The 27,162-nt window shown below is 40.1% G+C and overlaps 1 protein-coding gene and 1 pseudogene across 1 annotated transcript; one reads left to right on the plus strand and one right to left on the minus strand.

Moving 5' to 3' along the window:
• The first annotated feature begins 21,531 nt into the window (after positions 1–21,531).
• Positions 21,532–22,862, plus strand: LOC115951627 (annotated as a pseudogene).
• Positions 22,863–24,129: 1,267 nt separating this feature from the next.
• On the minus strand, positions 24,130–26,740 carry LOC115984954 (exocyst complex component EXO70B1). The gene has a single exon (XM_031107937.1). It carries the CDS (start codon positions 26,323–26,325, stop codon positions 24,442–24,444), a length of 1,884 nt encoding a protein of 627 aa, XP_030963797.1. The 5' UTR covers positions 26,326–26,740; the 3' UTR covers positions 24,130–24,441.
• Between the last annotated feature and the right edge of the window lie 422 nt (positions 26,741–27,162).

Below are 27,162 nucleotides of genomic sequence, written 5' to 3' on the forward strand. Positions count from 1 at the left end.
TCTTAGGGGATCCCCACTATATCCCCTTTTGAATAAGATCCCATTCTGTAAGAAATACCTGTCTGCAAGTTTCTTGAGCTGGTGGGCTAGGGTCCTATCAGTTGGCAAGATCCCTTGAGCCAAGTATTCTATGAACGAAATTCGCCAATCTTCTGCAACAAACACAGCATAGCTTTCTTCCTTATCTATCGCAAGCAGACACTCCTAACATTTTTCCTGTATAGTTGTTGCCTCTTTGTTCATATTTGGCCAGTAGTATCCCATGCGTTGCATTCTTCTATATAGGTTGATCTTTTCTACGATTCCACAGGCTTGGGTATGTAATTCTTCTAGCTTCAGCTTTCCTTCCTTCTCGTTGATACACCTGGACAAGATTCCCCCTGGCAGCCTTCTATACAATTCCCCTTCTATCAAAGTGTAATCTTTTAGTTCTTTAATGTTCCCTCCAGGCTTTGCCTTTTTCATTTTTTTCTTTGACTTCACTCCCCCAATCCTACTGCTTGGACTCTCCGAGGTACATCCCTTGGAGGATCCTTACAATAGAATGTTCCTGTTTTTCTATCCTTACCAACGTGTCCCTTCCTTTAAATGGTATTTGGGATCCCAAGGTGGCAAGCGCATCAGCAAACCTGTTTTCACTTCTTTGAGTATACTCTATGCTAAAGGTTTGGAATTCTAGCTCCAGCCTTTGCGCCCAAGTCCTATAGGCTACTAAACTTTGTTCTCATAATGCAAAGTCACCCTTCACCTGGGAAACTACAAGATTGGAGTCTCCGAACACTCTCATATGCTTTACTCCTATACTGAGTGCTATAGTCAGCCCAGTCAAGTACGCCTCATATTCAGCTACGTTATTAGAGCATGAGAAACCAAGCTTGAAAGACAAGGGTATGGTGTCCCCATTCTCACAGCTTAGTACAATTCCCACCCCATTTGAAGTTGTTGTAGCTGACCCATCAAATCTCATTATCCATTTCTTTCCTAGGATCTCTGTTACTGCCACCTCACCAGGGATTTCTTCACTCAGTGGGCTTTCTTCCTTTCCTGGGAACTGAGCCAGCAGATCTGCTATGGCTTAGCTTTTGACAGCCTTGGGGGTTCTGATGCCTATGTCATATTGAGAAAGCAAGACCAGCTATTGTGCTATCCTTCCCGTGAGAAGGGGCTGGTGTAGGAATGCCTTTATGGGGTGGGACTTAGTCACCAAAAGTATTTGGTGAGCTAAGAAATACATTTTCAACCTCTGGGATGCGTAGATGATTACTAGACAGGCTTTCTCTATTCTGGGGTACCTGGTCCTGGTATCTTTAAGTGTCCTGCTTACATAGTAAACAGGCTGCTCGTTCCCCTAGTCATCTTCCTATGCTAGCAAAGCTCCTATTGCCTGGGAGTTTGATGCTAAGTATAGTAACAGAAGTCGCCCACACACTGGTGCCTAGAGGGTGGGCAAATGATTCATGATGTGCTAAATCCTCTAGAAAGCCTCTTGTTATTCCGCTCCCCAGGTAAACTCAGTTCCCTTTTTCAACAATTTAGATAAACCCGTCGTAACTGAAGCTAAACCAGGCATAAATCTCCTAATATAGGAAACCCTTTCTAGAAAGCTTTTGAGCTCCCTCACAGTAGTCGGTCTTTTCATTGTGGCGATGGCTGTGGCCTTGGCTAGATCTACACTTATGCCTTTGTGGTGTACCAAAAACCCAAGGAACTTTCCAGCAGACACCCCGAAGGCACATTTCATAGGGCTCATGCGTAGTTTGTACTTCCTACATCTTTCAAAAACTTGCTCAAGTACTCGAAGGTGTCTTGTTCTAGTCTTTGATTTGACCACAATATCATCTACATAATCTTCCATCTCCTCATGTATCATGTCATAAAAGATAGCTGTCATGGTTCGCTGGTATGTAGCCCCCGCATTTTTGAGGCCAAAAGGCATTACAGTGTAATAAAAGTTTCCGATTGGAGTTCCGAATGCCGTTTTCTCCGCATCTTTGGCAGCCATGCGAATTTGGTTGTACCTACTGTATCCATCTATGAATGAGAACATAGAGCTTCCTGCAGCCGAATCTACAAGGAGATAGATATTGGGCAGGGGGAACTCATCTTTTAGGCATGCCTTGTTCAGGTTGCGAAAGTCCACACAGCAACAGATCTGACCATTTTTCTTTTTCACAGGTACTATGTTGGAAAGCCATTTTGGGTGCTGGATGGGTTTGATAAAACCAGCTGTTAGCAGCTTTTTGACTTCTTGAATTATCTGAGCTTCTACCTCGGTGTGAAAGACCCTAGCCGGCTGAACTACTGGTCTTATTTCTGGGTCTACATTAAGAGAATGAACTACCAATCCAGGGTCTAAACCAAGCATTTCATCATAGGTCCAGGCGAACACATCTCTGTATTTCTGGAGTAAGGCCACCAATTGTTCCCTTTCTTGTGTCATCAGCTGACTGTTAATAAAGACAGGCTTTTGGGATCCCAGCTCAGTTCCCAAATTTATCTCATTTAATTCTTCCTCAAGCTGAACCTGGGCTTCCTTGACTGGTTCTTCTGGGATTTCTTCTTGGGCCATCATGCAACTTGGTGGTCTGGTACCTTTCTACGTGATACATTCAGGTCCCATGCACCTTCACAAACGATAAATCAACCTTCCTCCAGGTTCTCGTACCACCACACACTATCGGGATCCTGAAGAGCTGAGCTCCCTTTTTTATCTTTTTCTTTCCAAAAGGTTTCTCAGGTCACGGGTGCCCCTTCCTCCTTCTTCTCCTTCTTCTAGAATAGGTGTCCTTGGAGTACCTGACGCGAGGCTCTCATCATCTAGCTCTAACTCATCATAAAATATCGTTTCTGCAAAATTCACTTCTCCCTGGCTGAAAGGGTTACGATTGGTAGGGATCCTCACGAGCCTCCCATTCAATCTCCCTTTAATGCACTGATGTTATGTAGATGGAATAAGGCGGTGTTTATGGAGCCATGGGCGTCCCAACAATACATGGTAAGATACCTTTGCATTAATTACATGAAACCTTATTTGGGCCACTATTGGCCCTACCCTCAAGGCTAGCTGTACGTACCCTTCAGTTGATTCTACTGACCCCCCAAATCCTGTTATCTCCATGGGAGCCCCCAGGATCCTTCTGTCAACCAGGCCCACAGCTTCCAGGGTACTTAAGGCTATGAGATTGAGTGATACCCCTGTGTCCACCAATGCTCTATGATTTGGACATCATTTATGGTGGCCATTAGATAAAGGGGCCTATGGTGGTCTGGATGCTCAACCTCCATGTCCTCGTCAGTGAAAGTTATTACATTGGTTGTCTCCAGGAAAGCTCGACTAGCATGTGACTCTGCTGTGAAGCATTCCATCCTCGAATCTGCTGCTATACTCATGAGAGACTCTGTGGCCACCCTTCTTACTTCTGGTCCAAATCCCAGTTGGTTGAATAGTGACCTAAACTTGGGATTCTTCTGGAGGGTCATGACTGTGCTCAGGTGGAAGGATCCTTCTAATTCTCCTGCTTCTGCCGGGTTCCCATTGATTACTACTGCTACCATCCCTTTCCCTTTGTGGTTAGGCAAGGGGTTCCTCTACACTTCTGGCTCCTTCTGAGTGAGTTCCAGGGTTCCTTCTCTTAACTTTTTGTGGAAGAGTCTACAGAGGATCCAACAATCCTTGGTGAAATGCTTGACATAATTATGGATCCTGCAAAACAAAGGGTTCTTCTTTTCTTCTTCAGTTAGTGGCCTAGACACAGTAAATGGCCTAACAATTCCATCTCCGATCCATTTGTCCAAGACATGGTTTAACTCCTCAACTGTACATAGGATCACCAGTGGTTCCTCGAATACCTTCCCATCAGGCCTCTTCCTTTTCTCTCCCACTGATGCTGTCATGGCTTGGGATACTGGCATCCTTTTTGTCCTCATAATCTGTGTTGTCCTTCTAGTTCTCTGTAACAGGTCAACAAACTACGCGATGCATAGGTTTTTGAGGTTGAGCTTGTAATCAAAAAGCATGTTGGATATACAGGTTTCTACGAGCTCCTTTTCTTCATGGTCCCCATAGCAATCTAGGGACACATCTTCAAATCTTTTATTGAACTGGACGAGATCCTCTCTAGGTCTCTGCTTTACCATCTGAAGGTTCTAGAAAGTGATCTTGTCCTCACCGGGGTAGTACTTGGCACAGAACCTCTCCATTATTTCATCCCAAGTTTTGATGGACCCGAGTCTCAACATGGTGTACCAAATATATGCTCTATCCACTAAGGATTTAGCAAATTCCCTTAGACATAGTTCTCTATCTCCTACATAGGAGCCCATAGTGTGAATGAACCTATTCACGTGTTCCACAGCACTTCCATTTCTTCCGTCGAAATGATGGAACTTTAGGGGTTCATACCCCTTGGGGTATGACTTGCCAAGAAGTTCTGAAGGGAATGGGGGATCCCGAGAGAATTACTTAGGGATCCCCGAAAGTTTTTCCCTTTCTTGCTCCAGGAGGGCATTGACATCTGCCAGTGTTAAGTATTGGGGGTTGGTTCTCCCTCCCACTGCTGACCCTCCTTCTGGTTGAGTTCTGTCTTGGTTACCAACAGGGGGGACATTGTCCCTGATTTCCTATGTCCTGCCTTCTTTGAGAAGGCGAACTTCTTGCTCCAGATCTTTCAACATTGCTGTCATCCAAGCCATGGGGTCTGGTTCCTGCCTTGCGTGCCTTTGTCCTGACACAACCTCCTACTCTACCAGGGGTACCTCACCTCTCTGTCTGGAAGCTACCTCGTTTTCTCCCACAGGCTCAGAGGCTGTTGGTGGCACATTAGTACCTTTGCTATTCCTTTATCTTGGAGGCATGCTCTGCGAAGGGATTACTTCTTCTCTCTTCTTTACCCAGTCCCCAGCGGAGTGTCGCCAAAATGTGAGAGTGTTTTTTTTGTAACACTCAGGCCCAAGGGTCCCGGGCCGAATAGTTGTAGTTTGGTGGACCAAGCTTTGATTCACCGTAGCTAAAGAGCTGTTTAAGAATCAAGTGATACACAGGGCATGCTTCCTACAATACATATAATCTAACAAACAAGGATATTTGTATTGAACAACAAATCAAAACAGCAAAGTAATGCAGAGAACAAAATAGTAAAAGCACAAAGTAATGGTTAGGGATCCTCAAATCAGTAAAGAATACTTCATTGAATTTTCTTTATTATGACTACAGTATGCTCACTAAGACGTGATACAAGGTTCAAGCAAGCTTAAAAATTACAGTCTTAAATGGTTATTCTAACCTTTAAGACTTGCAAAGTTTGATTCTTTTTGAATCCGAGTATGTGCTATAGTGGCTTTCTCTAAGATACTGGGAAATAATTTTACTAATTTTCTCTGAGTTTTTCTTCTCGACAGAATTTTATCAATGATTCTCCCGTTCCAAATTTTCTTCCCCTTTTCGCAATCCTTTCCCTCTTTTTATAGTGTTATTCTGGAGTCCCAGAGGAACTATTGATTCCCCTGTTTCGCCCTCTGGGTACCAAAGTATGTATTGTGCCCATTGCCCAGTAGGTTCAGTTTCCCTGTTCTTCATCCTTTCCTTCCTTTTAGTTTTATTTCTTTGAAAGTCAATAGCTGACTACCTATTTCGGAATATGCTAAGGTCACGCTCTTCACGATCCAACTTTTGGTCGTCCTTCTTCTTTATCTTTTTTCTCAAACAGGCGGAATCTCATTCTGCCAGTTTGAAAGTCTTTCGCTGCTACTCCCTTTTTTATACTTCTTCATTCTGGTTCCCCGAGGTGCTACCCACTTGCATTATGAGAAGTTGCTGATTCTTTCTTCTTTTTCTTACTAGGTCGTATGACGCTTGAGAAGGACGTGGCCTCTCCTCTGTTTCTTGTGTTTCTTTTTGTCTTTTTCTTTTGAATTGTCTTAATCTTTTCTTGACTATGCTTACACACCTGGGGGATCCCGAGCCTTTTGGCAGTCTCTGAGGATCCCGGCTCAGCTTTCTTCTTCAATCCTTTGACATGGGCTTCTTTTCCTTTCCTTTCTTCTTTTCTCATAAGCTTCTGGGCTTCCCCTTTTTTCTTCTTGATGTTTTTTGGGCTTCAAGCCTCTTGGGCTTACCATTTCTTCTCTTTTTTGTGGCTCCTTGCGCTTATTTCTTTGGGCTTGGGTATTGTGACTTTTTATACCTCAACAGTTATTTATTCCAAAAGAAAAAAATTTGAGAAAAAAATAATACTTTTTAAATTTGTTTCTTTATTATTAAGAAAATAGATGATGTAGGATAAATGTTTATCCAAAATAATAATAATAATAACGTCAGCTAGTAAATTGTTACTTTATAAAATTTAAATAAATAAAAAAAATTCATTAGAACACTTATTGTTACTTTATCCAAATAAATTGATAAAGATAAAAATAAAATAAAATAAAATAAAAAACTTTTTGTTTTTATCTAAAAACTTCAGTGAATGAATTTATTAAAAAATCTAAAATTCTAAAAAATTTATTAATTTGTTTACGATCCAAATTCTTTCTATTGTGAAGATGTTAAATTTTTAGTAAATTAGAAATTATAGATAATTTAATAATAAAATGATTAAATGAAGAATTTGGGTTGTATTTATTATTAGTATTATTATCTAATGGAGTATTTTTATTTAATTAAACTTGGATGGATTATTTGGTTTAGTTAAAAAATATTTGCTTGATAGATACTGTTCCTACTTCGCCGTCCTTTTGCTTCTCATTCACAGCTTTTATTACACTGTTTGACTCATCCAATAATTTACTGCAAATAATGGACAAAAAAAGGGAATTGATGAAGAATTTGGGTTGTAAGCAAATTAAAATTTTTATTAACTTAGAAATTATAGGAGAAGAAGATAATGAAAAAATATTTATTTATTTATTTTTAAAAAAATTTTGACAAAATTTTTGTAATTTGGTTAAGCCATTTGGCATAACCACGGCTTCTAAGCCCAACTTTTATTATATATTATATAATATATTTATATATATATATATATATAATATATGAAATCAATCAAATAATCTATACTTATAATCTATACTTTATTTTGTTTAATTTAAAAAAATAAAATAATAATAATAAAAACTATTTTGTTGCTTTTTGAGATGCAAAATTACTAATAAAGTTTTTGTATTTAATTTTCCTAGCATCTTTTTATCAACAACAACAACAACAAAAAAGTTTTGCTAGCATCTCCTTTTGAATTTATATTAATCCCCCTAATCTTCTTATGACATTATCAATTCTAAGATTTTATCAATTTTAATTTTGAAATAGTTTACTATTACAAGTATTTTCAGTAAAATTTTATAAACAACACATGGATTTTTTTCATATTTCTAATTGATTTTTTTTTTTTTTTTTTTTTTTTCATTCATTTAACTTTTATTATATTTTCAATTTAGCCATTTTGTTTAGGTCCAAATGGCGCCAATACCCCCTCCCCCTCCCCCTCCCCTCTTTTTTCCCTTTTTCTAAGAAGGAGCGGATAAGCCCCTTTAAAACAACCTAGTTTAGGTTTTCTAAGTTTTCAAAAAAAAAAAAAAATTTTAAAAAATGTCTAAAGTTTACAAAAATAACTAACATTGTTGGTCCTTACAGTTTACTAAGGAAGCACTATTAGTCCCAAAAATTTCAAATGAGCACAAGATAAAATAGCATTCTGTTAGGTAAAACAATCATGTTAGTAAATGAGTTAATGATGGTTGATGGTTTGCTTTTGTGTCTTACAAAAATAAGAATACCATAAGAAAACTAAGAGAGAGAGAGAAAAAAAAAATTGTGAGAATATTTTAAAGTGTATTAGAGACTTAGAGTTCTTTTGGGAGAGCTTATTTTCATTTTATTTGAATTATATATAAATTTTTAAAACTTTAATAATAAAAAATATATAATATAAATATAAAATAAAAAACTCTTAATTGTAAGTCACCTCTTTTATTTTTTAAATTCAATATCCCAACGATAAATAAACACCCCTAAATAAATACTTAGTGTCCGTTTGGGACAAGCTGAAAATTTCAGTTTATTTGCAATTTCAACTTATTTTTGCTACTATTTATAAATCCCACTACACTTTTTGGTACTATTCATGAGTCTCACTGTACTATTCAACTAACTTTTACCTTTATCTACCGTACTTTTAGCAAAAAGTTTTCAATTTCAACTAAATAAGTTGTTTCCAAATTGACACTTAATGTTAAAAGATTGAAGGTGGTAGTAAGTAAGTGAGAGATGAAGAAAAAGATTGAGCGAGTTGTGATGTTGAATGTGAGAGTGGAGGACCTCTGGGCCGCTAGACCAAAGTTACTGGTGTTTAATAGACTATACTTTCGGTACTAAAGAATGAAAAATTCTACTACCACAACCAATTTCATACTCATTTTCACAACTATCTGATGTGGTTGGTTATGAGCGATGAAAAAAAAATAAAAAATAAAAAGGTTGTAAACTCATAAGAAAATGATAGACAATCAGTAACATAGAATAGTTGTGAAAATTGGTGTAAAATTAGTTATAGTCCTAAAATACTCCCAAAGAATTGAGTAAGAAGTTGATATTTTCCCAGATTTTCCTAATGTTAGCATATGGGCTTGGGTTCATATTCTAGCTTGGAGCGATGCCCTTGCTGCAAATTAGCTGTGAGTATCGCAATTGTTTGTGTGTTAATGCCATGTGGACCCAAGTAATCCATTAGCAAACGGCACATCCATATGTAACAATTGGGCCCTTAAAACCCAATTGGGCCATATTTGTATTTTAGTCCATGAGTTTCGGCATTTAAGACTTTAACGTAGTAACCATGTAGCCCAAGAAATTGTGCCCGAACAAAACTTAGAGAGTAAGAACTTTATTAAGTGTATGCATCATTGGATCGGAAAAAGATCCAATCCATTTTATTTGAAATGAAAAGAGTACGTTTTACTGTTAGGTTTATTTCCTACTGTCAACATTATACAAGATGACAAGTCATTTAAAATCTTAAATGAAGTGATACTATATTTATTTTTATATTTATAATATTTAATCTAAACCATTGATCATCACTAAACTTTTGAAGGAAATTACACTTTACCACCCTAAATTATACTTTGCACACTAAACTATTCGGATGCACAATTTGTACTCTAAACTATGACATTTGTTACACTTTGCACCCCAACGTTAGTTTTACAGTTAAGTTGAATGAAAATATGAAGCATGTGACTTGCACATGTGTATTGCTTAAGTGGGACAAACGTAAAAGGCCAAAAAACCCCTCTTCCCAATCAATTAAAAATAAAACTTTTTTTTCATCTCTCTCATGCGTAACAGCTCCTTTCCTCAAATCAAAATCCCTACAACCCTAAATCCCCAAAGCAAAATTGTCTTCCACATCACCATTGTTCCACCACCACGATGAAATCCCTAAAACTATGTTTTTGTTCTTTATAAATCTTTGTAATAGGAGGTAGAATAATTGGAATCCACTCTAAAGTTGAAGATTGTTGTTGGTCACCATGCCATTAGAAGTGCTAGACATCACGGTGATACAGAGGAACTTACAAAGTGGCTTGGTGGATATGAAAAAGCCAAGTGAGACTCACATAAGCAATTAAAATTTTAAAAAACCCAAAACAACATGTAGGTAATGTTCCATTTAAAATGAGACACATAAACCATTCAAGGACCAATTTCAATTTTCATCGCTACAACAAGCGCCAACCAAAACAACAAGTGAACAAAGTATAGTTCCCCATAAAAGGTCTTAAACCAAAATCCAATCCAATTACATAACACAATTTAGAGATCTTGCGAAGACTAACCCAATTTTATTCCCATCTCCTTGTGTAGACTACAATCTAAAAATTTGTATATTCTTAATGAATTTACGGTGGTGTTGAGAGAGAGATGAAGAAAAAAAATTGTTTTTAATTGATTGGGAAGAGGGGTTTTTTGGTCTTTTATATTTGCCCCACTTAAGTAAGTCATATGTGCAAAGTCACATGCTTCATATTTCTGTCTAACTTAACACTAAAACTAACGTCGAGGTGCAAAGTGTAACAAGGATCATAATTTAGGGTGTAAACTATGCATCCAAATAGTTTAAAGTGCAAAGTGTAATCTGGGGTATAGTTTAGAGTGGTAAAGTGTAATTTTCCCAAACTTTTGGCATAAGTGGTACTCGTTAAACCAAATTGAAAGGTATGGTTTGGCCTAAATTACCAATAAGTATAGGGTTATAAATGAGTCGGGTTAAGCCAAGTATTACAGTTTGCTAAGATGGAGAGGGGAGGAGATGGGAGTAGAGAGAAGGGAAGGGGTAGTGGTGAATGAACCTTCTTTTAATGTTTTTTTAAAAGGGGAGGGAGAGAGGTTTGGAGGGATATTTTACATTCTTAATCCATCTTTTTTAATTCCTCCAAATCAGAGGAATTTAGAGAGAAATATAGTTTAAAAGATTAAATTGAAAACATGTGTGTAATTTGTAAAAGTTAATTTTTTTTTTTTTAATTTTGATAATTTGATAGTTAAGGAAAGTGGATTTGAACCGATATTGAAAACATTAAAAGTTGTCAACCAATTGAATTACAAAGTTCTTGGTAAAATTTAAGTATATTATATTGTAGGGACACGATTCTTTTGCGGCCCAATAATGATGTTGGGCTCGCACATAAAAGATCCCTCACAATATGATTTGTAGAGAGTGGGCTTGAGAAACTTGCCTTTGGTCACGGGGCGATATTCCGGTCTTGATTTTAGAGGAATTCTTGTAGAAAAAGGAGTCGGGTTTGAACGTTTAAGCCCTACAGCGTCGCATCCTATGGGGTTGGGCTCCTCGGACTTGATCCGAGGATCATTAAGGTCTTACCCCGGTTACCCAACGGTGGGTTTTTTCTATGATGTGCATGTCTTCTTAAGGTGTTTTCACCCATGGAGTCTTTCTTTCTGGAGGTAGGATCAGAGCCCCCTTCCAGATTCACTTACTTTTTCTTTTATACTAGCCCGCGTTCGCTGTCCTTCGTCCACGTGTAGGGTCAACCTTTACAAGACTGATATTTGTCCTATCAGTCCAATCCCAGAATTGTTGGGGATGGTTGATAAAGCTGAAGAATACGGCTCTGTTAGGTGCAGAGTCTTATCTGGGAAGGGCAGTAAGGATAACTTTCCCAAGATATTTTAGATATCCTTACAAATTTGCTCCTATATCTCTTTTTTACCCCTCTTCTCAATGGGGCTTTGGGTCTGCCGAGGACTAAACTGTCCTCGGCTGCATCTCCGGGCCATAACCTTTTTCGGTTTAGACCTTTGGACCCCCCGTGAGCAAGTGGGCCTGGCCCATAAATTATTGGGCCCCACAATAGCCCCTCAAAACCCTGCTGTCCAACATCCTGGTTGGAGTGGGGGGTTTTGGTAATACCAAGCCTTTATTGTGACTCACCTAATTCAGCCTTTGACTGACGCTGGCGACTCTTCACCTGCCCAAGAAGTGTACCGGTCTACAAGATGCTGCTCTTAATTTTTTCATGATGCGTCTATGCCGTTTGGTTATCCGAAGCGCGTCTTTAATATCTTCCCTTTACGAGACCTCCCAGATTTAACGGTTATCGATGGCGTGGGGGAACGAAACGGGTGTATTCTTGTTTGCAGATTTCCTTGGGGATCTGAACACATTAAGTACTCTCCCCTTCGTCCCCTATATAAAGAGGAGAAACAAGAGTTGTTTCTCTCACAGATGAATCCCTTTAATCCCCCAAAAATTTGAAACCCTTAGATTTCTTCCGGAGTTTACTTTTACTCTCCGGTAATACCTTAACCTGAGATATACTCACCAAAGTAGTAAGCAATGAAAAAACCATTCCCCTCCCAGAAACACCGTGTCCTAACGAAGCTCGAAATGGCTCGGTCAGGGCAAGGATGGCGGAGACTCAAGACTTGTCTCGCCTTCCTTTCAGCCAAAATCTGAAGCAGGGGCTCATCACGTCAAACTCTCGGCGCGACTGAGTCGAGAACTCCCATCATCATAACCAACCGCTCTCTTACGAGCATACCTAATATGGCCCCAGTGTGTTAGGAGTCAGGAACGAGGCAAGGACTAAGTGCCTCTGCTTCTTCCTCTCTTTGTTCACTGGTGCCCCCCTTCGCCCCCCTTTCTTAGTCTTCCCAGCACCAGATCCATCCTGGTGCTTTCACTTCTTCCTCTTTTACTCCTTTCTCTTTCTTTGCATCTCTTCCCTCTTCTTCTCCTCCTTCTTCTACTCATGTCCTCCATCTTCCTCATTCATCCCCTCCATCTTCTTCATTCATCTCCTCCATCCTCTTCTTCCTTCTCCTTCATCTTCTTCTTCCTTCTTCTTCATCTTTTTCCAAAGAAGGTTCTTATCTTAATATGAGCAATACTGAGGCAGAGATTGGAGAGACTTTGAAGACGAGTTTAAAAGACACCTGACTGTTCACTGATCTGTACTGCGGATGTTACCGTTGCTTCGGCAGTTTACCTTTTGTATAGGCTTGTTTGAGCCCCTCTTTGTACGTTGTAATAATTTTTCATATTAATAAAAAGTATTGTTATTTTATTTCGCATGTTCTGTCTCTGTGTTTTTATAAATTTGCAAGTGCTGCTCGGCACAATAATATAGCATTTGAATCAATGACGACTAAGGCCAAAATACTTGCTAATAAAAAGATGTCACCATAACTTTAATAAAGTTGTTTGTCATAGCAATGCGCACCTGTGAATAACGATACTTGCCCGAAACAATGCCGAGATTAGAACTGGATGCTTTATGCGGTGTAGGAAGTAATCATTCGAAGACATATCACCCGCAAAAATGAACAGCCCCCTTAGGCTACCGAATAGTGGAGCGTCTCGCCATCATCCTAACACTCTTATTGGCCTTAACATTTTACGGCATTTGAGCCGAGGACTTTCCCATCCGGGTAGTTGGTTTCCCCATAGGCTTAGGTCCGAGGACCATGCAAGGCCTTGGTTCTGTCCAAAACTTATTTTGTACTTGGTTTCCCCATAGGCTTGAGTCCGAGGACCATGCAGGCCTTGGTTCTGTCCAAAACTTTTTTGTACTTGGTTTCCCCATAGGCTTGAGTCCGAGGACCATGCAAGGCCTTGGTTCTGTCCAAAACTTCTCTTTTTTTTTCTTTTTTTTTTCTTTTTTTTTTGGTATAGGCTTGAGTCCGAGGACCATAGTTCAGTTTCTCCCTTTCCTCAGGTGTTTCACAAGGTGCCGAGCAGGAGGTTGTCCTCGGCAACGGCTATCCCTCGGCGTGGGCCGTAGTCCCTGGGCCCCCATGCAGAACGAGCCTGGGTCGCAAATTTACTAGGCCCACAGATTAAGAGGTATTTCCGTAGTCTCTGGTCACGCGGTACTTTTTGGCGTCCCAGTGTTCGAGGTGTGCCTTCACGAGACTCCTTTAATCTCATGGTTGCAGATGGCGTTGGAAATCGAGCCGGGGACATTTTGTCTGTAGCGTTCCTTGGGACGCTGCGTGAATTAAATGCCACCACCTTATCTTTTTAAATAAATAGGAGAGAAAGTTGCTTTACCTACGCACAAATCCTTCAGTTTCCTCCCTTAGTATATCATGTTTGAGGCGAGGGTTGGGGAAAAGGAACTCTCTCCGCCACAGAGGCGCCGTGTCCTTCTGAGACTCAAAATAGTGATGTACGGGCAAAGGAGGCATAAATTCAAGAGAATATTCCGTTTTGACAGAGGGGAAAGGGTGTTTCTCCCTCTTTTAGTCAAAATCCGAAGCAGGTTCTGTTCATGCCAGAATTTTGGTGTGTCAGAAGAAAGATTCTCCGCCATCAGCGCCTCTGCCTTGTTGTAGGCAAATTTTTGGTGAAGGCTCCTCAACTTCCGGCTCCCCGCATCTTTCCTTCAGTGGTGTGAGGCTCAAGTTGGGTTTCATGCACCTTTTCTTTAGCTACGCTAGCCTGAAGCTGGGCTCTCTCTGCACCCTTTCTTCGACGGTGCAGGCCCCAAGCTGAGTTCTTTTGCTGCCTGAGCTGTGGGCATGCAAAAGCATTGAGGAAGAAACAGGTCTTGAAGCAGTAGCCAACCCCTCCTCCGTGCTACCTCCTCGGCTTTATCTTATTCTCTTGTATCTTTCCTTTTCAATTATGTAGTGAGCTTTGACGTAAGCTGATTCCAGCTTTTCATTGTACGCTGTACTATTTCTTTGTTTCAGTAAAAAGGGAAATTTATTTACTTGTTTTGAATACTATTCTTTTTGCAACACTATTTTGTGAAAGGGTGTGCTCCATGTGTGTGTTTCTTCAATGATACTTAGAGCGGGAAACCTTGAAACATAATTCAACTAATTCTGATTTACCAACACTACCAGGCATTACGATGATAATTCATAGTAAGTTAAACTTAGGAAACTAACCGAGGTAACAATTGAATATTCTGTGATAAGTGCGAGAATACCGTCCAAGAATGATAATCTCTAAATAATCCATCCGAGGGGTTGACTGAGCAGTAGAGAACTCAGATTGTTTTTCAGGCGACATATTGTTCTATATCGCATCGATCCCTTTGGTGTTGCAGATCCGAAAGCAGACTTGAGAATCCTCGCAATTTAGGAACTAACCCAATTGTTAGTGGAGAGTTTTCCTCAGATAGATCCCAAAGTCCATGTAATGTAGTTTTTCCTTACAAGTAGTTGGTTTCCCCAAAGGCTTGGGTCCGAGGACCATGCAAGGTCCTGGTTCTGTCCAAAACTTGTGATTTTTTCTTCTTTGTACTTGGTTTCCCCATAGGCTTGAGTCCGAGGACCATGCAAGGCCTTGGTTCTGTCCAAAACTTATGGGATTTCTTTTTTTTTTTACTTGGTTTCCCCATAGGCTTAAGTCCGAGGACCATGCAAGGCCTTGGTTCTGTCCAAAACTTAGGAGATTTCTTTTCTGTACTTGGTTTCCCCATAGGCTTGAGTCCGAGGACCATGCAAGGCCTTGGTTCTGTCCAAAACTTAGGAGATTTCTTTTCTATACTTGGTTTCCCCATAGGCTTGAGTCCGAGGACCATGCAAGGCCTTGGTTCTGTCCAAAACTTATTTTATATTTGGTTTCCCCATAGGCTTGGGTCTGAGGACCATGCAAGGCCTTGGTTCTGTCCAAAACTTATTTTGTACTTGGTTTCCCCATAGGCTTGCGTCCGAAGACCATGCAAGACCTTGGTTCTGTCCAAAACTTATTTTGTACTTGGTTTCCCCATAGGCTTGGGTCCGAGAACCATGCAAGACCTTGGTTCTGTCCAAAACTTATTTTGTACTTGGTTTCCCCATAGGCTTGGGTCTGAGGACCATGCAAGGCCTTGGTTCTGTCCAAAACTTATTTTGTACTTGGTTTCCCCATAGGCTTGGGTCCGAGGACCATGCAAGGTCTTGGTTCTGTCCAAAACTTATTTTGTACTTGGTTTCCCCATAGGCTTGGGTCCGAGGACCATGCAAGGCCTTGGTTCTGTCCAAAACTTGTGATTTTTTCTTCTTACTTGGTTCATTTTTCGACCATAAGCCCCTATACCAGGGTGGGGAAAGTTGGCTTGAGGCCGGAAGCCCCTAGAGATGCCCGCGCCCTTGGCACTGCAAGGCGTAGCCCCTAGTAGAAGTTTATGCCGGAGCAACAACTGTATGTCGCCGGAGACGGAGGAAACCCCAGGAATTTTCGCTTGCTAGAGAGTTGACTCCACCGCCACCTGCGCCAACGCGCAAGCTGCCCACAGACGGCGCCAATTGTAGGGACACGATTCTTTTGCGGCCCAATAATGATATTGGGCTCGCACATGAAAGATCCCTCACAATATGATTTGTAAAGAATGGGCTTGAGAAGCTTGCCTTTGGTCACGGGGCGATGTTTCCGGTCTTGATTTTAGAGGAATTCCTGTAGAAAAAGGAGTCGGGTTTGAACGTTTAAGCCCTACAGCGTCGCATCCTATGGGGTTGGGCTCCTCGGACTTGATCCGGGGATCATTAAGGTCTTACCCCGGTTACCCAACGGTGGGTTTTTTCTATGATGTGCATGTCTTCTTAAGGTGTTTTCACCCATGGAGTCTTTCTTTCTGGAGGTAGGATCAGAGCCCCCTTCCAGATTCACTTACTTTTTCTTTTATACTAGCCCGCGTTCGCTGTCCTTCGTCCACGTGTAGGGTCAACCTTTACAAGACTGATATTTGTCCCATCAGTCCAATCCCAGAATTGTTGGGGATGGTTGATAAAGCTGAAGAATACGGTTCTGTTAGGTGCAGAGTCTTATCTGGGAAGGGTAGTAAGGATAACTTTCCCAAGATATTTTAGATATCCTTACAAATTTGTTCCTATATCTCTTTTTTACCCCTCTTCTCAATGGGGCTTTGGGTCTGCCGAGGACCAAACTGTCCTCGGCTGCATCTCGGGGCCATAACCTTTTTCGGTTTGGGCCTTTGGACCCCCCGTGAGCAAGTGGGCCTGGCCCATAAATTATTGGGCCCCACATATATAATATAAATACAACTTTAAATAATTGCTAAAGTTTTTTATACTTAAATAAGAAGTTCAAGATGAAGTGTGTGTTTGGATCCACTGAAGCTGTTGTGTTTCACGTTTACGTTTCATCTTTTTTTTTTTTTTTTTTTTTTTGTGACGCTAAAACACTACTGTTCATCACTATTATGAACAGTAGCTGCAACTTTTGACCGTGAACAGTATATATGTGCACTGTTCACGGATCCACAAATTACACTTTTCAACAACTTTTTCATTAAAAATAGGTCTCATGGTACTATTCACACATTTAAAAATTATTTTGCTACAGTGTTTTCAGTTTTCAGTTTCAGTAAAATAAGTTCTATCCAAACAGACCCGAAATCTCACTTACGTGAAAGTTTTAGGAATTGAATAAGATGCTCTTCATATATATCCCATAAGTCAAATCGGTCTTTGGTGGAAAAAATAATAACAATAATTAAAATTAAAATTCAACTAGGCTTATGATTAGTCAAATACCCCTTTAAGTTATATTTATCGTTTCTCCTTGACTCTTTTTTCAACTTACTAATTGACAACTATTAGATATTAAAGCTCAACCAATCGGAACCCAAAACAAACTAACTTAAAACAAATTCAGTTGGATGAATTTTTATTACTGTCTGCCTTCAAATTTTTTTTTTTTTTTTTTCAAAAAAAAAAAAATTTAGGGGTTCACTAGGTTACGCTAGCCCTCGGGCAGGGCGCTAGAGTTGGATTTATGTGCGAGCCAACTCGTTTGAATGCCCACTAACGGACTCCTGCTGGCAACAAGACTTGAACCTAAATAAACTTTGGCAATTATTACTCATAAAATTTGGCAATTAAATTAAACTTTTTTTTATGGTAAACTACACTAAATAAACTTTGGGTCATGCTAACGAGTACTTTTAGGACAATAGTTAACAATCTATTTTAGAAAAAATTTGACACTATTTCTATGGAAAATGAAAAAAAATGTCAAAACATTAATTGTTTTTTTTTTTCTTTTCTCATAAAACTTTCTTTAAATAGATTGTTAATCATTACCCTAAAAGCATCCATTAGTATTCCCATAAATTTTATTACCTTACCATATATGGCTTAACAACAGTGAAACCAACAAAAACTTTCCTTAAAATTTCCACTTCCATAACTCGGATTTAAAATTTAAAACCAACAAAAAGGACAGCTCAAAACAATGCTTACGAATTCAATTCTGCACCTGACTAGGACGTTCACTCTTTATAATAAAATTAAATTACTTGCCATCTAGGTCACATTTTAAAATACTTCAAACATGTTCATTAAATTTAAAGGAAATGCTAACAAGTATCCTTAGAGCACTGGTTAATAATTCATTTAAACAAAGTTTTTATGGGAAATGAAAAAAAAAAGTAATTAATATTTTGACAATTTTTCTAAAATGGATTATTAATCGTTATTGTGGGGCCCAATAACTTACGGGCCAGGCCCATTTATCCGTGGGGAATCCAAAAGTCCAAGCCGAGGAGGGCTATGGCCCAAGCCCGATAAAATAAAGCACAAGATAGCCTTGGGATACAGCCGAGGACAGTTCAGTCCTCGGCAGAATCCAAAATCCCACCAGACAGAGGGACAAAAACGGTAGAGGACAGAGCTTGAAAGAAAATCTCAAAATATCCAGGGAAAGCTGCCCTCGCTGCCATTCAATGCTCTGCACCTAACAGAGCCGCATTCTTTGACTTTTACAACCACCTCCAACGACTTTGAGTATGGACTGATGGGACAAGTATCAGTTTTGGAAAGTTTAAACCTACACGTGGATGAAGGACAGTGGACACAGGCTGGTATAAAAGGAAAGGTAAGTAATCTATAGAAGGGCTGGGAAAAATGGCCAAAAACTAGAGCCTCCCAGCCCACCTCTAGGAGTAAGGCTCCAGGGGTGAAGAAAACTTTACCATGTATGAACACCACGGAAAACCCATCGCCTGGTGACCAAGGCCTAGCCTTTCAAACCCACGCTCTACAAATGATATTGTTTGGGCCTTACTACGTGCGAACCCAAACTGTTACGGTTCGTTACGAAATCGTGTCCTTACAATTGGCGTCGTCTGTGGGGAAGGCTTGTGTGTTGGCATAGACGGTAGGTTGAGAGAGTTCCTTTGCCATTTTTAACAACTGGTTATAGAGGTTTAGTGTAAAGTTCCGCTAAGGTCTATGCTTCTTGTCTAGGGGCAACACTTGGTAGCGTTAATCGCACGGATAATTCTAGGGGCTTGGCCGAGGAGCTAACTCCCCTAAAGCCAAGGTCCAACGCAAAAAGAAAACTAGGTTTTTGACAGAACCAAGGCATTGCATGGTCCTCGGACTCAAGCCTATGGGGAAACCAACTACTTGAATGAAAAAAGGATTGAGTTTTGTAAGGTGGGCTACTTAATAGCAATTCTAAGTTATTCAATCCTCGGCTCAAATGCTGTAAAAGGTCAATGCCAATAGGAGTGTTAAGAAGATGGTGAAACGCGCTATTATTCAGTAGCCTAGAGGGGCTGTTCATTTTGTGGGTGATACGTCCTCGGATGGTTACTTCCTACACCGCATCGAGCATTAAGCTGTCATCTCGGTTAGTTTTGAGGTAAGTATCGTTTTTTACAGGTCGGCATTGTTGTGCCAAACAACTCTATTAAAGTTATGGTGATATCTTTTTCTTAGCAAGCATTTTGGCCGTAGATGTCATTGATTCAAATACTACATTATTGTGCTGAATAACACTTGCAAATTCGTAATAGCACCCTTATCTTTGATGAAGGACTAGGGCCCCAAGTACTGTACTCTAAGGTCGGCGGTATTGTGCCAGGCCGACTTAGTAAGCTCATCATAATGTCCTTTCTTTTCCTGCCCAATGGGAGTTTCAGCCTTAAGTGCCATTTGTTCGATTCAGTATTATTAAGCCGGATTGTTTTGATAAACACAGAACAGGATCTTTTTATTAACTAGGACTTTGGTCCTAGACATCGGTCACGGTTTAAAAATAAAAAGAATTCACAAGATTGTGTGTCTACACATTGCGCTATTATTTCGAAAAGATAAAGGTAGAATATGTGAAGTAAAGTAATAACAATTTGTATTAATATAAAGATATATTACAACGTACAAAGAGGGGCTTAAACAAGCCTATACAAAAGGTAGATTGCCAAAACAATAAATAAATAAAAAAGGCAGTACATTAAATAAACAGCTAGACATCTTTTTAAACTCGTCTCCGAAATCCTTCCAAAACTCTGTCTCAGTGGAGCCCACATCGAGAGAAGGACCTTCTTCAGAAAAAGATGGAAGAGATGGAGGAAGAAGATGGAGGAGATGAATGAAGAAGATGGAGGACATGAGTAAAGAAGATGGAGGAGATGAATGATAAGAAGGAGGAGAAGAAAAGAGAAGAGATGAAAAGGAAGAAAGAGAGGCGAAAGGAAGCACCAGTGAACAAAGAGAGGAAGAAGCAGGGGCACTTAGTCCCTGCCTCAGTCCTGACTCCTAACACACTGGTGCCATGTTAGATATGCTCGTGAGAGGCCGGTTGGTACTGATAATGGATGTCCTCGGCTCAATCACGCCGAAAGGTGGACGTGACGAACCCCTGCTTCGGATTTTGGCTGAAAGGAAAGTGAGACAAATCTTGAGTCTCTACCATCCTTGCCCTGACCGAGCCATTTCGAGTTTTATTAAAGCATGGTGTTTTTGAGAAGGGTACAGTTCCTTCATTGCCTACTACTATGGTGAAGGTATTACAACTTAAGGAATAACCAAAGGATAAAATTAAAACTCTGAGAAGAGTCTAAGGGTTTCAGATTTTGGGTGGGTTAAAGTGGTTCGGGTGTGAGTGAAACAACTCTTGCCTCTTCTTTTTATATGAGGGGTTACGCGGAGGGCACTTAATACGTTCAAATCTCCAAGGAAATCTGCAAACAAGAATGCGCCCGTTTCGTTTCCCTACACCATCAATAACCGTTAAAATCTGGAAGATCTCGTAAAGGGAAACTATTAAAGACACGCTTTGGATAGTCAAACGGCATGAGCGCGTCTTGAATGAATTAGGAGGAACGTCTCGTAGACCGGTTCGTCTCCTAGGTAGGTGGAGAACCGCCAACATCAATGAAAGGCAGAATTAATTGAGCCGTAATAAAAACTCGGTATTACCAAAACCCTCCTTTCCAACTAGGAAGTCGGATAGCAGGGTTTTGAGGGGCTATTGTGGGGCCCAATAACTTACAGGCCAGGCCCATTTATCCGTGGGGAATCCAAAGGTCCAAGCCGAGGAGAGTTATGGCCCAAGCCCGATAAAATAAAGCACAAGATAGCCTTGGGATACAGCCGAGGACAGTTCAGTCCTCGGCAGAATCCAAAATCCCACCAAACAGAGGGACAAAAACGGTAGAGGACGGAGCTTGAAAGAAAATCTCAAAATATCCAGGAAAAGCTGCCCTCGCTACCATTCAATACTCTGCACCTGACAGAGCCGCATTCTTTGGCTTTTACAACCACCTCCAACAACTTTGAGTATGGATTGATGGGACAAGTATCAGTTTTGGAAAGTTTAAACCTACACGTGGATGAAGGACAGTGGACACAGGCTGGTATAAAAGGAAAGGTAAGTAATCTATAGAAGGGCTGGGAAAAATGGCCAAAAACCAGAGCCTCCCAGCCCACCTCTAGGAGTAAGGCTCCAGGGGTGAAGAAAACTTTACCATGTATGAACACCACGGAAAACCCACCGCCTGGTGACCAAGGCCTAGCCTTTCAAACCCACGCTCTACAAATGATATTGTTTGGGCCTTTCTACGTGCGAACCCAAACTGTTACGGTTCGTTACGAAATCGTGTCCTTACAATTAGCATAACCCTTAAATTTAAAATGGCCAAAAATTAAATGTTCCAGAGTTATATATATTGATCTAACTTGCAAGGTCATTAGTTCCTCAAAAAAAAAAAAAAAAAACTTGCAAGGTCATTCACCAAAAACCACACGCAAGGTATTTCAGATTTCAAATAAAAATGCATATCTTACTACATCCTTTCTTCATCATATTTGTTCAAATTTTAACCTTTACTACCAACATATGCAAAGCCTCGACCTTGCCAAAATTCCCAGCAATTCTAATATTTGGTGATTCATCAGTAGATACTGGTAATAACAACTATGTCAACACCATCTTTCAGAGCAATCATTACCCTTATGGTATAAATTTTCCTAGTCAAGTCCCTACAGGAAGGTTTTCTGATGGAAAACTCCCTTCTGATCTACTAGCAAACATGCTAGGGATCAAAGAGAGCGTTCCTTCCTTTCTAAATCCAAACCTATCAAATTATGAACTCCGTACCGGTGTCTGTTTTGCATCAGCTGGATCAGGGTTTGATGATTTGACTACTGCTGCATCTGGAGTCATACCAATTTCAACACAGATTAAACTCTTCAGGAATTATATCGCAAGGCTTAAAGGGGTTGTTGGGGAAGAGAAGGCTTTCAAGATTATCCATGGTTTCTGTCGTCTCTATTAGTGCAGGAACTAATGACTTCGGTATCAGTTTCTATAATTTTCCCATAAGAAGTCAGCAGTTCACTATCAATCAGTACCAAAATTTTGTGTTGGAAAAGTTGAAAGACTTTGTCAAGGTAAAACATGCGTCATGTTTTTCATCTAAGAACATAATTTCCCCCAACATTATTATACCGATGTTAATTGTTAAACTTTTCTTTGTTTTGTAAATTTATAGGAACTTTATAAACTAGGATTGCGTACAATGCTTATAGGTGGGCTTCCTCCAATGGGGTTTTCTGCCTATTCAAATAACGGCAAGATATAAATATTTCAATGACAGAAAATGTTGGAAGGATCAAAATTTAGATTCTCGAAATTATAATAAGAAGCTAGTTAAATTGTTACCTAAACTCCAAAAATCACTTCCAGGTAGTCTACTCTTATACGCAGATACGTATAAGCCGCTAATGAACATTATCAACAATCCACAAAAATATGGTAAGGCATTCTCACATAATTTTTTAAACTTGTACTACTGTGTAATTTAGGACTGAGACCTTTTTTTGGTGAAACAGGCTTTGTGGAAACTAACAGAGGCTGCTGTGGAACTGGGTTTGTGGAAATAGCTTCATTGTGTAACATAAACACTCCACTGTGTGGAAACCTTTCCCATTTCTTGTTTTGGGATAGTGTACATCCAAGCCAAGCAGGGTACAAGCACGTTGCTAGGTACCTAAAGAAGACAGTCCTTCCCCTCCTGTTAAAACATCATGGCCTTTAATATATTCATAATTCAATAATACAAATGAACAATTAATGGAAATGGATCTTCCTTTTTTCCATATCAAGCTTAATAGATATGGTTAGAAGCAAAAGAAAAAGAAGGGACAATCACTGTTAAAAGTGGGGATTATTTCCCATTTAAGTAGTTTGAGTTAAATAATAAAGATCCTTTGTTTTATGTTTGTACCATATTAGATATTAATTGCCCTCCCTATGGGCAAGAAAATATATTTGGTTTTAAATCACTTCAATCAAACTTGTATAAACCCAAAAGGAAAAATCTACTAGGTAAGAGTGACTAATTTCAAAAAATAAATTTGCAATTAGATAATAGGTAGATATCCCGACAATCTGGAATGTGCTTCATTGCATAAAAAAGGACTTGACTTAAGCACTAGAGCCAACACAATACGGACACGTGTCTAAATTGTGTGCATTGGAGCAATGAAGCCAAACCTTACCCCGAAAATGGACATCAGTTCCTAACATCAACCTACTAAAAAAAGGGAATAAGCACTTGTTTGGTTTTCTAAAACACTAAATAAACAAATGAATTTTCCATAGCTATATCACCATACACTGCGCATTAGACTTTTGTTTCCTAAAGCATGTGGTAAAATCAACTTTGTTGATTTGCGCGTTTGAATGAGCTTATTTTCATCATCTTAACTTGTTTATATTTTTAGCACCAAAAAAAGAGTTTATCCTGTTTATTGTATAGAAATACAATTGTACCAAGAAAATTTTGAAGTTTTAGAAAGCTGCACTTTATAAATAAACAAAATAAGCTATGGAAATATCTTAACCAAAAATAATAATACGTTATGGAAATAAGGTCATTCAAAGTCCAAACGAATTGAATTAGTATTCAAATTGAATATGTAAGTGTAACTTCAATTGATCCAAAAATACAGAGAAAGTACAACTGCAGTGTATTGTTGATAGTTATATCAAGATACACAGGGATGACCAGAGAAGAAAAGATTAAATAAGCTCTTGCTTCACCTTCTAGTAGTGCTGGAATCCTTGCAACTCTTTCTAGCATGGCATTGTTCAAGTCATTCACAATCAGGATTATGTTAACCCGAGCTTAAACGAGGAGATAAAATGTTCTCTTGCATTTTAGCTATATCTGCAAAAACTTAAAACTAGCATTTTCCAATAGAATCTGCACCATCATATCAAGTTGCTATCATCTTCCTTTTTTAGGTAAATGGATTTATTGGAAGTGAGCTGTTAACGTCTGTTAAAATTTAAGTTAAGATTCTATGCTATTTTAGGCATCTAGTAATTATGGAATCAGATAATAACAAAAATACTAATTTAAACATCAATTTCCAAACTCAATAGTTTCCAGCAAGTGTTTAAACTAATTTCCCAATCCACTAGTATCCAATACAACATTTGGAAAACTAAACTTGTAACAAACACTCTGATTAATCTGTCCCATGATTTTCATTCACAAGTTGGGTTGAAAAAAAAAAAAAAAATCAGAAAAGAAAAGAAAAGCTATGCTGATCACATACCAACATCTAGTACAAAGTCACAATTCATCTGGACTACATTCATACTACAACACAAAAATTTGCAACAAAACCTGCACTAAATAAATACATACAACACGGCTTTCGGTGGGTTACCTTCATTTCCGGCCACCATGACCTTGAAACAAGTCGCCAATCCGAGCCTCCACTTCTTCCACATTATACTTAATAAGCCTATCCGCATTCTTTCCTAGTTCAGGCACATTCTTAAACCGCCCGATAAAGTTGCCATACGCAGGCAACAATATCTTAGTTACCGAGATTCTCAACTCCTCCCTCATCTGATCATCATAAATGGCCCAACTAGTTTGAACTTTACATATCTCCTCAAAGTAAACATTAAACAATTTCAATTTCTCTTTGAATGTCTTTGAGGCCGCACTAGTAGCTAAGGAGCTACTGTCTACTTTCAATGCTCCTAAAACCTTATTCCACGAGCTTCTCTGGTAGCTCGAGTAGCATTGCCGAACCTTGGCGTTGTGTTTTCTAATCCAATCGTCTCCTAATAAGGCTCCCAATTCACTATCCTTTACTTTCTGAACTATGTACCTCCCATTATTCATCATGAAAACAGAGGACAAAGCAGAGTCCTTGTAAATCTTCGACTTTGCCTCCAAATTACTCTCCAACAGCTCCATAATCCAATCCATTTGAACTGACAACGAAGAAGACGAAGAGGATGACACTCCTTTTGATGGAACCACATTCTCGTCGAAGACTTGTTCGAGGGTTTGGCAAGATCGACAAGCGGCTCTGAGATAATTCATCACGTATCGAGTTATTGGATGGAGACCGCCGCCTGGTACGGCGGCCTTAGCCGGGTCCCGACGGATCAAATTCTCCAGTTCCATGAAAATCCCTCTGATCGCTTCACCTAACCTCTTCCAAATCGTCATAGCTTCGTTCCTCAAAACCACACAGTACTGATCAGAAAACACAGACTCGAACTCTGGCATTAAGTCTCTCAGAGTCTCGAACACGTCGAGGATTTTGAACAACCGCTCCGGCGACCGGCTTCCGATAGCGACAGCATCGGCGAAATTCAAGAGCTGAATCGTGGATCCTCGGCAGACCTCCATGAAAGAGAGATCGGAAGCGGAGGAGAAGCCGAAGAAGACGCGATCGCAGAGTCGACGCTCGCTAGGGAAGAGGATGCGAAGAGAGACATTGGCAGCTTTGATCCAGCGTTCGATCTCGTCCTCGAGGTCCTGCCATGGCATTTTGTGAACTTCCTCAATGCTCAGCTTCTTCAACCCTAGCCTCGACAAGCTCTCCTCGAGAAACTCACGCCTAAGGCTACTGTACACGTGCGAACACTCCTTGCCAAACCCGGCCGCCACCATTCGCTTCGCGATCTCATGGAGGTCGTTGATCGTAACAGAAGGAAGAACATCGATGATGATGTTGTAGTCCGTGATTGGCTGCGCCACAGGAATTTGGTTTTCCTCATCGTTTCTGATAATTCCTCCATCTTCGTCTTCGTCTTCGTCGTCCTCCGAGTCAAACGGCTCGCCGCTTCCGTACTCGCGACTGAGCTCAAACGACTCGCCGCCGCGTTCCATCAAGGACCGGAACTCTTCCTCCACGCGGAACATAGCCTGCTGCATAAGGTCCTCGGCGCGTACGATACACGCGCCTACGGACTTCTCGCCGGCCATGGGGCTCCAGTCCCTGATAGTAGCTATCAACTCGTCGATGGCGTCGAGAAAAGCGGAGGAGTCGGCGGAGTCAGCCCAGATCGGATGCTCCGCCGCGACGTACTGAGAGATCTGACGGTCCAGCAACTTGAGGCTGTGCTCGAGAGCGGCGCTCACTCTAGCATCCTCCTCCCCGTCTTTCTCAGACAACTTCTCGCGAGAAAACCTGCCGTCGAAAGTGGAGAAAATCTGCAAAATATCGTCCGCCATGGTATCGTTTCGGCCTAGCGTCTTCGCTATGTGCCGCGCCATAGCTAGCAATTTCTCCTCACCGTTCTCGGCCATAAATAAATAAAGGTAATAAGGTTTTGATTTATTTATTAGCGTGAATCAGAAGAATCGTAGAGAGTGGGGTTAATGAAAATAATATGAGGAAGCTAAGTAGAAGAAGTGAGAAAGAAAGAGGAGGAGGCGTTAACTAGCGAGGATGGGGGCCATTGAGGAAACTGAGGAGAAGGGGGTAAGAAGTAGGGACAGTGAAGTTGTTGTATTTACGGAAATGTCCTTTGGGAAACGCGGTTTGGGGTTGTGAGTGGACGAAAGATAAAGAAAAGTAAAAGCGGATAAAGCAGGAAGAGAGAGATTCATAAAAAGAAGAAACAGTCAGTAGAGAAGAAGAGACGAGTTTGTGTTTGTTTGTGTGAGTGTGTGAGACTAGAGAGACAGGAACGTTGAATGCCTTTTGGGAAAAAGCATATTATAATTGAATAGTTCCAACTTTGAAGATTTTAAAAATAATTTATTATTATAGAAGGTTGAATTGAATGAATGGAAACTGCGTACGAAATTATGAGTAAACAGGGCGGTGGTCCGGATTAGGTTGAACTTTTTGAAACGGAGACTTTCCTTTCTAGTTTCTATGACCATTTTATACGGTATATAAATAAGAGTGTGGAAGATATCTTGGAAGGAGACCAAGTACAATGGGCCCTTCGCAATATCTTGTTGAACCTAAGCCCTTTTGAAAATTCTGCAAATTCAGTGGGCCTCTGTCTGTAATTGGGGCCTTTTTTTTCTTTTGTTTTGGTCCTCTTCTTTGTCTTCTACTTTTTTTGGCGGAATTCCTTCCTTTGTTTTGCTTTTGTGAGTTTGTCCTTGGTTGTTGGATTCAAGACAAATTTT

The sequence above is a fragment of the Quercus lobata genome, chromosome 1, assembly GCF_001633185.2.
Source record: "Quercus lobata isolate SW786 chromosome 1, ValleyOak3.0 Primary Assembly, whole genome shotgun sequence".
Taxonomy (NCBI): Eukaryota; Viridiplantae; Streptophyta; class Magnoliopsida; order Fagales; family Fagaceae; genus Quercus; species Quercus lobata.